The following is an 11,267-nucleotide window of genomic DNA, read 5'->3' as shown; positions in this document are numbered from 1 at the left end:
CTTGTCCTCAAGGTTCTACTGAGAATCCATGGACAACTGGAGCTGAAACTCCTCAAGGTTCTGCGGTAAAGCTTGTACATCGATCCCCGGATCAAACACAAAACGTATCATAATCGGCAGCTGGGTGGTGGCATTCATGGAGTTGTGGTATCCACCTAGATCAAAAGGCTGAAGGAGATCGTTCAGTCCAACATTATCACAAACAAGTGGCGGTCGGGAAAATTGCTGAAATTTCAAATGCAATGAAGTTGATATATTGGGATCTCTAATTAATGAAGCCATTTCATTTGCAGCCTGTTCCTTAGGATCTTGAGACCTTTCCGCATCCTTGATCCTGTGAAGTGCCAGAACATATCTAATAAACATGCAATTGGGATCCAGTGGCACATTTTGAATAAAATCATGTGCTTCTTGCACCCACCCTGCCCTAGTAAGCAAATCAACAATGCCACCATAATGTTCTATCTTAGGCATGATCCCATATACTTCCTTCATCCTCTTGAAGTACTCAAATCCCTGATCCACCCTTCCACAATAACTGCAAGTATACAAGATCCCAACAAAGGTAATCTCAGTGGGAACCAATCCCTCCCTGCACATCAGATAAAAGAGATCCAAAGCAACATTGACACTTCCATTCATCCCACACCCCAATATCAATGCAGCCCATGAAACCACATCTCTTCCTAAATACAATCCCAGCCGCAGACGCCTCCCAATATTCCACCTGTGCACATTCTTACCATGTCTCAGCCAGCCTAATTGGCTACAAATAAAAAACAAGCTAATCATAACCACAACATCAAGCTGAGTACCTTCACCAACCATCTCCCTAAACATCATCAAACCCAACATCAGTTTTCCCATATAAGCCATCATTATAGGGAAAAGCAGAACCCCTGTGAAGATGGATCCAACTTTGCTCATGTGATTGCTCATCATCCAGCCCATAACACATGCACATAAGAAATATAGACTGATCCCAGTCAAGCACACCCCTAGGAACCGAAGTCGTAGAAGCAACACAAATGGTAGTTCAAATGATAAAATCAACGAAGCAAATATACTTACTGCTCCAAATGAGCCACCAACAATAGAAGCAATTACCCCCATCCCATCATTCAGCAACAGGGCAGAACAATCTCTGAATGGGCAGTAAAATATTTGGGGCTCACGAATTAAAGACTCACAGAGAGCAACCTTTCACTTTTCACACTCCTCGGGTGCAAGAATTAAAAGACATGATTCAAACTCTAACGTTTCTTCACCACTCAACTCTGAGTACTTTATACTAGTTATCTTCTCTTCTAACTTGGATATCACATAACTGCTAATGTACTCACAACAGAATACATGGGTGCAACCAATTACGAAAAATGATTCGAAATCCCACCTGAGTTCAAAGCTGATTTTGCATTGGGAAGCTATGGCAGGAGAAGACGGCGATGGTTTCGATGGAAGTCGAGGGTTCCAGTCCCCATCTCTCCCTGGCCCATCTTTCCCCAGCATTTTTGCAGAAGCTGTAAGGCCAAGTTGGGCCATGTCGATACATAGGTGCTGACCCAGAAGACTCGAGAAGAAGATCGAAGACAGACCCTCTAGGACCTAAGAAAATACCATAAGACTTGTCTGCGCAACCGGGAAGCACTGCTGTTTCTTTCTTGCCTGTGCATAAGCAATAATCCTAGATTTCCAAGAAACCACATCCCTATTGAGAGTTTTCACGAACACCTTAAAAGCCTTATCCAATTCCCCGTATGCAGCATAGAAATGAATGAGAGAATTCAGAATGAAAATATCTGAACCCCAAGAGGCTATAATGACCATGCCATGAAGCACTCTTCCCTCGCGCAAAGCTGAGAGCTCTGACGCTGCCTTGATTGCAATGGGGTAAGTGTATTTGTTGGGTGGGTGAAGACACTGATGGAGCATTTTGGAGAAGATAAGGAGGCTATGGTTGGGCGTTGGACTGGGAGCGTATGCACGAATGAGGGTGCTCCAGGTGAAAACATTTGGTTGGGGAATCTGGTCGAATATCTTTCTAGCGTAATCGAGACTGGAGAAGAGAGATAAGGAACAGAGGAAGACAACGCCACAGCACCAGCTAAGTAGTGGTGGTGGTTCGCTTGAAATATCATTCCAATGATTCAGGGGTGGTGGCCATGGTGGAGAAAACAAAAAACCCCAGAAGTCTTCACCATTTGCATCCATGGGTGCTCCAGGAAACGGAGAGGGAATGAACAGATGATCCCCTTCAAACTCAACCAAGCCAGCGATCTTCTGTTGCGATGATTCCTGCAACAAGACTGCCATCGATCCCCTTTTTTTGAATCTTGCAAATCTCACTGATGCAACTGGAACTTGGTTCGTGAAGACTGGAGCGACCTCCGAATCAGCGATCTCTAAAGCGACGATCTCCAAAGCAATTGGTCTCTGATCGATGAAGGCAGGACTGAGCTCTGATGCAACCGGATTCTGGCCCATGATGGCAGGAATCGAAGCCCCATCAAACTCAACCGACATAACGCCGAGAATCGTCTTCTTGCTCCGCAGTTCGAGTCCGCCATGCCGTTGGAATTTTCTTCATCGATTGATTCATGTATCAAACGCTGAAGTTCTTTTGATTGCTCATTGATTGCCGCAGAACTCAAACACAGATATGCTATGTTGTTTTGCATCTTGAAACAGTTCTTCTTGTAATCAAGCAACAAGGCACGAATGTCCTTTAATTCTTGAGCAAGGGTGAACAATGGGGTGAGGCGGAGTTCGTCGACCATGGTTGGTTGCCGATTCTCTCAATGAAAGCACCAATGTAATGACCAAGGTGGAAGATCCGACAGGTCAGACCAATGATACGTCTCTGTATCAGAGAATTAGAAAGTAGACGAAGGAGAGAGAGGACGAAGGAGAAGAAAGAAAGAGATAGAAGAAGAAGACGAAGAAGAGACAGAGAATTGGGTGGAGATTGAGAATTCACTATTCATTTCCTTTACAATCGATCCATACACTATATAAAGCCATTTCTCAATCAAATTACCCAACTACCCTTAACCACTAATTACCCATCTACCCTTAACCACTAACAGAGTACCCTAAAGCCTATGATTGTAACACAGTAGTTGCTGTGAAGGTATTGAACCTTCAGCAACGAGGAGCTTCTAAAAGTTTTGCAGCTGAATGCGAGACCTTGAAAAACATTCGGCATCGAAATCTTCTCAAGATATTGACAGTCTGCTCAAGTATAGATTTTGAAAGGAAGGAATTCAATGCGCTAGTTTATGAGTTCATGCCCAATGGGAATCTCGACGAATGGTTGCATCCAAGAATTGCTCAGATCAAGCCTCTAAACCTTATTCAGAGATTAAACATAGCGATCAATGTAGCTGCTGCCTTGGAATATCTTCATTTTGATTGCGAAATACCAATCATTCATTGTGATCTAAAGCCAAGCAATGTGCTTCTTGACAAAGATATGACTGCCCATGTTGGTGATTTTGGACTTTCACAATTTCTTTCTGAAAAATCCAATATTTCCTCCAACGATCAAAGCATATCAATTGGGATAAAAGGATCTATTGGGTATGTTCCACCAGGTAAAGATTTCTGTTTGAGTTAAAATAATACCGCAAGCGTACGGGTCAATCGTAGCTACGGGTCGAACACGAGGAGATATATGCCACTCTATTTAACTAACTTAAAAGTAATGCAAAGTGAACCAAATTAAAGTGTTAAATTAAACTAATTAAATTAATGAAAATTAATGCATCCTAACTCATAAGCATCTAACAAAATTAAGGGATTAAATTGGCGTCCTAACACGTGAGCATCTAACCTATCAAACTAAAGCGAATTGAAAGGAATAACAAAAACACAGCCACACTTCATAATCACATAAAAAAAATAAGGGAATAAAAGTGCATCCACATACCACAACCATATAAAAAAATAAAAGAAATAGAGGGAGAAGAAGAAGAAGATAGAGAGAGATAGAGGAAAGGGAGAATGAGATTAAGGGTTTAGAGAATGAGATACCTTGATGTGCTTGAATACTGGAATAAACTCACCATGGCTTCCTCTTCTAAATCTCCATGTCTTGTCATCAACATAGGAACTTAGACTAGGAAGCTTTAAACTAAAACTATTACAACCATTAAACTAGACTTATGAAATCAAAACTAAGAACTTGAATTCAAAACTAAGAACTTAAGCCACAAATAGAAAAAGAAGAGAAAAATTTCACTAAGTGAATGAAATAAAAATTACACTAAAAACTGAATTAAAATTGAACTAGAAACTAACTAAAAACTGAACTAAAAACTACTAACTTCTTACAACCCAAAGGGCAAGGGGTATTTATAGGGGGAAGAGAAGAGAAGAGAGAAGAGGGAAGTGTAGGAGAAATATTCCCTAAGAAAAGAGAATATTCTCTTCTCCTTCCTCTTTACAATGCCTTGAATCCTAAGAAAAAGAAAAAAATAGAAAGAAGAAGAAGAGAAGATTGTTTACATAGACCTTCTATTTAAGAAAAGTAAACTTCCAATTCTAACAAGTCTTCCTTTTCTTTGTAGATATCTTCTCCAAGCAATAAAATCAAAACATCTTTGATTTTTCAACTTTCCATAGGTGAGAGAATATCTTTCAAAATAAATCTATCCCAAGTAGAATTTCAGAAGTGCCCTTGAGAAGTTGGAGGAGAGAGAGAGTAAGGGTGATGACTAGGATTCCTTCAAGAATAAATAAAATACCCATTCTGTCCTTCAGGAAACGTGGAGCATGGGGTGCTTATATAGGCCTCACCATTGTGTTCCTTGCGAAGAATCACCCAAAATAGACCCAAATTTCGTCCAATTTGGAGTTCGGGAGCCCAAGATATCTCAAGTTGAAGTTGGACTGCCCAGAGCCCTCCAAATGGAATCTTTCGGGTACAAGAAATATAACTTCTAATAATTGCGTTAAGGCCCCTGCAATCTGAACTTTCGTTTCACTTTATCCCCAGCCGACTGTCAATAATTACAAATAAACCCCTATAGACCATTTTCGTGCTTCGTTACGGAAACATCCGTAACTTCTTCGCTTCAACTCGGAATCATGTGTCGCTTGAACCGCTACGGCTGACTCGATGGGCTACACATCCAAGCCATTAACACCTTTAAACAGCTTAAAAACATTTTCTTAGCATCATCTCCTCCATTTTCACAAGAAATCACCTACAACCTGAAAAGCACAAGAAAGCACCGAGTAACTCGTCCAATGTGATAAAATGTATGCTTTATGCCCTAAGATTTCACACATAAATGTGCTCATCAGATTCCCCCACACTTGAACGTTACTTGTCCTCAAGTAAAGCAAAAGAAAACTAACCTAGAATGCGAAAATCCTAACTCACTTTCGTAGGAATCACGGTTGCACTTAGCATGTGCAACAAGCCTTTCAACCCCTAGGTTACCCCTAGTGGACGAGTTGTGTCTCGTGGGTGTTTGTAGTGAATATACACCCAAAATTCAATAAATCAAAAAGAATGATGTAAATTTTTCTCATGGCATAAGTAAGATAGGGCACACAATCTCAAAGAAATACTCAACTAAAGATTAAAGAGCCAAAGGTTCCCCACACTTGAATTTTATCACCCCACATCAATTCAAGTAACAAGCATGCAACAAGTTCAAGGGATCTCCTCATATTTTCTGAACACTACTCACTTTCAAGTAAACCCCCCATAGCATCGATGGAACTAAAGACTTAGGCATTGAGTATTGTTGACCATACTTTTTTTTTTCGGCATTGAGGCAAAAGTTTTTTCTTTCTCAACCACAAACTCTATTTCTACTCCACTACCATTTTCTCGAATGACATGGTGGAGCATACACCGACACCCAAATACTTGGTAGCTTCGCTTTTGCATATATCCATAGAGATTTTGAGACATTGATGCAAGAGTTTTTTTTTTGAGTTTCCTTCCAAGGAATTTCGATCAAGTCACCCCGCTTCATGAGGCACAAGTGCCTGTCTAGTCCCAAGGAATTCCACTTTCTTTTCTATTCCTTATTTTTTTCTTTTTCTTTTTTTCATTCACTTCCACTTTCATGCCTTGCCTTGCAACAAACAAATTGGTCTCAACTACTAGCCAAAAGATCAAAGGGTCCATAAAACACATAGAGGAATCTAGCCATCAAATGAAATAACGCTCATATTTTTCAATTCAATCCCTCTCACCGGATACAAACCAATTACCGTCCTTGAAAAGGGATTTTTATTATTTCGCATGCTAGGATACCTAATTCCCTCTTTCTCTCGCTTTGCAATCAAAGAGACATATGCACAAAACCAAACTATTGTCACAATCAAAATTCACCAATTAAGCCCAACATCCCCCCCACACTTAATTCATGTAGTGTCCTCAATGCATGCATAAAAGAAAAAAATAAGGACAAGGGAGGAGATGAAGGGGCTTACCGGATATAATCAACAAAGAGAATCATGAAGAGTCATGAGCTTTACAAAAAGTGCTAGGAGTAGCAACAAATCTCAATCCATGGCCAAGAAATGGAGAAATAGCTTGCACCGTAAAAACACTCGACCATGAATTTTAGTAAAGCGAGAAATAATATGGAAGTTAAGAACAACCGAGAAATATTCAATAGAAAAATCTATCCTCATGGGACAAGGAAAATGAAGGCATTAAAACTCGTGCCATAAATTCGTCCCTCCTCTCCCATTTGCAATGTAGAACACCTATCATTCTTTGAAAAATCAATCAAAAATGGATCACAATAAGCATAAAAAGGATTATGAATAACCTCATCTAAATAATCATCAAAAATTGGAGGTTTACTTAAATCAATCCTGGCAATACAACTATCCGCTCTTTGCATAACTTGGTTTGCCAAATAAGGATCATGGAAATATGCTTTAAAGGAATTATGACTAACATTGTCCTCCTCAATAAAATCGTCAAACCTAGGAGGTTTGGACAAATCAACATGTGAGACAATGAAATCCTCAAAATGACCATTATCTAAGTTTTCCAAAGAGAGAGGGGAGATCGAATTTCCGGGTTTCTATGTTATCATGAAAATCTGATTCTAAATCAATAAAAACACTAGGCTCACTAAAATCAGAAATTTTAGGAAAAAGTTGGACTTCCCGGTAGCTCATCAAATCTCGCTTCACTAATTTCCCGAGGAGACTCAATCTCAACAAATAAATCATCATGAAACTGGGGTGGTGGACTTTCAATATCATTAAACTGGGATGGGGCGGTTTAGGCCGACTAGGTAATGTACCCGTTTCCTCCTCTTGTACCATGGTTATCAGTTGAGAGAGTTGCTTCTCCATGGTATTTTGGCTTGTTGTGAGAAGGTCTATGTATTTCTCAAGCTCATTCAGTCTGGCCTCCTCACCCATGTTCGAAACTCAAGGGGTTGGTGATATGGTTCAAGGAGAGGTGGCCCATTGAGATTTAATGGAGGGTTGGGCATTGGAGGACCAAACGACCATGATATTGGAAATTGGGTGGTCCAACTTGGTTATTCCATTGATCCCACAAAAATCGGGATGATCACTCCACCCCGATTGTAAGTGCCAAAAGAATTGTATTGAAATTGAGGACTCACATTCTCATCACCATAGCTACCCCCATAAAGATTAGGGCATCCTTCCATAACATGGATTGTCTGGGAAGTGACCAATCAAAATTTTCCGAAAGCCCATAGTTGGGTTGGGGAGCAAAATTGTACTTGGGGTGGTGCAAAATTGTTCTCTCTCTCACTACTTTTGGCTTCCCTAACTGTTTAAACATTTCCTCCAAAATCATGGTTGCCTTAGCATAGGTCCATCTTTCCCCCAAAGTCTTATTTGGAAGTGTATCTCCCATTATTCTAAATTAACCACCTATCCCAAATTGAGGTCTCCCATAAAAAAAAAAATTTAAAGAAAAATAAAAGACTAGAAAAAAATACTAAAAATAAGAGGGAGCCCAAGGTAGATAGTGCATCTATCCTCGAAATCAAAACAATGGTTCCAAAGTCGTAAGGTTGCCATATAGGTTGACAAGAAGGGAACCCGTATAGTCTTCACGAGCCACCTACGGCGACTCCAAATGGATTCTGATGTAGGGTGGAGGACTACTATACGCTTATGTTTCCAACGCTCACTATGTCGCTTTCCTGTTATCAAGAGTGGTCACCTCCAAAGATAAGTCACATGCCAATCCAAACCACCCAACGAATCAAGGGGCACCAAGATTGGTTGGGTTTGGGCATATGAAGGACTTTAGATTGGGCGCACACTATTGAAACAAAAAAAGAAACAAAAGGAGGTTTTCAAAAATTTTTTTTTTTTTAAAAAAAGAAAGAGGAGAAAGAGAAGAAACTAAAGCACTTGAATTACTTAAAAATAAAAAAATAAAGTGGTCAATAATCTCCCGTAATGGCGCCAAAAACTTGTTTGAGTTAAAATAATACCGCAAGCGTACGGGTCAATCGTAGCTACGGGTCGAACACGAGGAGATATATGCCACTCTATTTAACTAACTTAAAAGTAATGCAAAGTGAACCAAATTAAAGTGTTAAATTAAACTAATTAAATTAATGAAAATTAATGCATCCTAACTCATAAGCATCTAACAAAATTAAGGGATTAAATTGGCGTCCTAACACGTGAGCATCTAACCTATCAAACTAAAGCGAATTGAAAGGAATAACAAAAACACAGCCACACTTCATAATCACATAAAAAAAAATAAGGGAATAAAAGTGCATCCACATACCACAACCATATAAAAAAAAAAAAAGAAATAGAGGGAGAAGAAGAAGAAGATAGAGAGAGATAGAGGAAAGGGAGAATGAGATTAAGGGTTTAGAGAATGAGATACCTTGATGTGCTTGAATACTGGAATAAACTCACCATGGCTTCCTCTTCTAAATCTCCATGTCTTGTCATCAACATAGGAACTTAGACTAGGAAGCTTTAAACTAAAACTATTACAACCATTAAACTAGACTTATGAAATCAAAACTAAGAACTTGAATTCAAAACTAAGAACTTAAGCCACAAATAGAAAAAAGAAGAGAAAATTTCACTAAGTGAATGAAATAAAAATTACACTAAAAACTGAATTAAAATTGAACTAGAAACTAACTAAAAACTGAACTAAAAACTACTAACTTCTTACAACCCAAAGGGCAAGGGGTATTTATAGGGGAAGAGAAGAGAAGAGAGAAGAGGGAAGTGTAGGAGAAATATTCCCTAAGAAAGAGAATATTCTCTTCTCCTTCCTCTTTACAATGCCTTGAATCCTAAGAAAAAGAAAAATAGAAAGAAGAAGAAGAGAAGATTGTTTACATGACCTTCTATTTCTAGAAAAGAAACTTCCAATTCTAACAAGTCTTCCTTTTCTTTGTAGATATCTTCTCCAAGCAATAAAATCAAAACATCTTTGATTTTTCAACTTTCCATAGGTGAGAGAATATCTTTCAAGATAAATCTATCCCAAGTAGAATTTCAGAAGTGCCCTTGAGAAGTTGGAGGAGAGAGAGAGTAAGGGTGATGACTAGGATTCCTTCAAGAATAAATAAAATACTCATTCTGTCCTTCAGGAAACGTGGAGCATGGGGTGCCTATATAGGCCTACACCATTATGTTTCTTGCGAAGAATCACCCAAAATAGACCCAAATTTCGTCCAATTTGGAGTTCGGGAGCCCAAGATATCTCAAGTTGAAGTTGGACTGTCCAGAGCCCTCCAAATGGAATCTTTCGGGTACAAGAAATATAACTTCTAATAATTGCGTTAAGGCCCCTGCAATCTGAACTTTCGTTTCACTTTATCCCCAGCCGACTGTCAATAATTACAAATAAACCCCTATAGACCATTTTCGTGCTTCGTTACGAAACATCCGTAACTTCTTCGCTTCAACTCGGAATCATGTGCCGTTGAACCGCTACGAAGCTGACTCGATGGGCTACACATCCAAGCCATTAACACCTTTAAACAGCTTAAAAACATTTCCTTAGCATCATCTCCTCCATTTTCACAAGAAATCACCTACAACCCGAAAAGCATAAGAAAGCACCGAGTAACTCTGTCCAATGTGATAAAATGTATGCTTTATGCCCTAAGATTTCACACATAAATGTGCTCATCAGTTTCATCTCAATTATAGTGCTTCTCAAGTTTAAGATTGATCTGTTAAATTTCCATTTTATTTCTTTTGGTATTCCACTCTTTCACTAAAGATTGAATAATATATCCTGATGCAGTAGATTGTTGAATTGCAGAGTATGGTATGGGTGCCCAAGTGTCCATACTTGGTGATGTATACAGCTATGGGATCCTGTTACTGGAGATGTTTACAGGCAAAAGCCCAACTGATGATACGTTTAAAGATGGTCAAAGCCTCCATGAATTTGCTGCAGCAGCGTTGCCTGGACGAGTGATAGAGATTGCAGATCCTCAATTGTTCTTGGAAGAAGAGGGACTGAAAGAAGAGGAGGGTAGAAAAGAAATAGACGAATTGCCTAAAATCCATAACTGCAATGCTGGAGAAATAATCACTAAAAGCTTGATTTCAATCATTCAAATTGGCCTCTCATGTTCTGCTCTATCACCGAGAAATCGGATTACAATGAAGGAGGTCAGACACAAGTTGCATCCTATTAGAGATTCGATTCTTCGGTTCGAAAATCGAAATCGAAACAAATGGAAAATGTAGAATTATATTTTAACATACAAAAGAAAGAATAAAAGGGAGGGTTGAAGTTGTTTTGTGTATATATTTTTTTTCCTAAAAATAAGAGTAAACTACTTGTACACCCCCTGAGGTTTGTCTCTGTTGACTTGTACACCCTTACTTTTTAAAACTTTACTTTCAGACCCCCTGTGATTGACAGAATACCCATTTCGTTAGGGGGAACCTCTTAAGTGATGATGTCAGTAGGCCATAAATTCGTAAAAAGCCAAAATACCCTTATGGTGATAGGAGTTTACCATAATACCCTTTTGGATAAATTAGATAGGTGGAGTAGAGTGTTTGGCGGAGGACGGTTGTAGAGACACCGGAAAAAAGGGCAGTGATGCCTTCAGTCTAGACGATCTTGTTGTCAACGGCGATGGAGCCCATTCTTTGTGGTGATGGTGGCAGTGGAACGTTCACTGAGTTGTAGCGTTCTTCTTTCCAATGTTCATTTCTAATTTCGAGCCCTAAATTGTTATTTCAAGGTTGGAGATGGAATAAGGGTACAATGGCCATTTTAGTTTTGGCTATTTTGA

The 11,267-nt window shown here is 39.3% G+C and overlaps 1 protein-coding gene across 1 annotated transcript; it reads left to right on the top strand.

Moving 5' to 3' along the window:
• Positions 1-2,815: 2,815 nt before the first annotated feature.
• On the top strand, positions 2,816-10,744 carry LOC122650531 (probable LRR receptor-like serine/threonine-protein kinase At3g47570). The gene is made up of 3 exons (XM_043843935.1): positions 2,816-2,840; positions 3,087-3,593; positions 10,277-10,744. The coding sequence occupies exons 1-3, from the start codon at positions 2,816-2,818 to the stop codon at positions 10,708-10,710; spliced, it is 966 nt and encodes a 321-aa protein (XP_043699870.1). The 3' UTR covers positions 10,711-10,744.
• Positions 10,745-11,267: the final 523 nt, after the last annotated feature.

This window comes from Telopea speciosissima, chromosome 2 (assembly GCF_018873765.1).
Source record: "Telopea speciosissima isolate NSW1024214 ecotype Mountain lineage chromosome 2, Tspe_v1, whole genome shotgun sequence".
Classification (NCBI taxonomy): domain Eukaryota; kingdom Viridiplantae; phylum Streptophyta; class Magnoliopsida; order Proteales; family Proteaceae; genus Telopea; species Telopea speciosissima.
Note: the sequence above shows the minus strand (reverse complement) of the source record. Positions and strands in the feature narration are given on the sequence as shown.

What these genes read in the sequence shown, in the direction of transcription:
- LOC122650531 (XM_043843935.1), top strand. Translation starts at nt 2,816, where the DNA reads ATGACCAAGGTGGAAGATCCGACAG. An exon ending in CAAGGTGGAAGATCCGACAG is followed by an intron (nt 2,841 to 3,086) that starts GTCAGACCAATG and finishes AACCACTAACAG; the next exon opens with AGTACCCTAAAGCCTATGAT. An exon ending in TATTGGGTATGTTCCACCAG is followed by an intron (nt 3,594 to 10,276) that starts GTAAAGATTTCT and finishes GTTGAATTGCAG; the next exon opens with AGTATGGTATGGGTGCCCAA.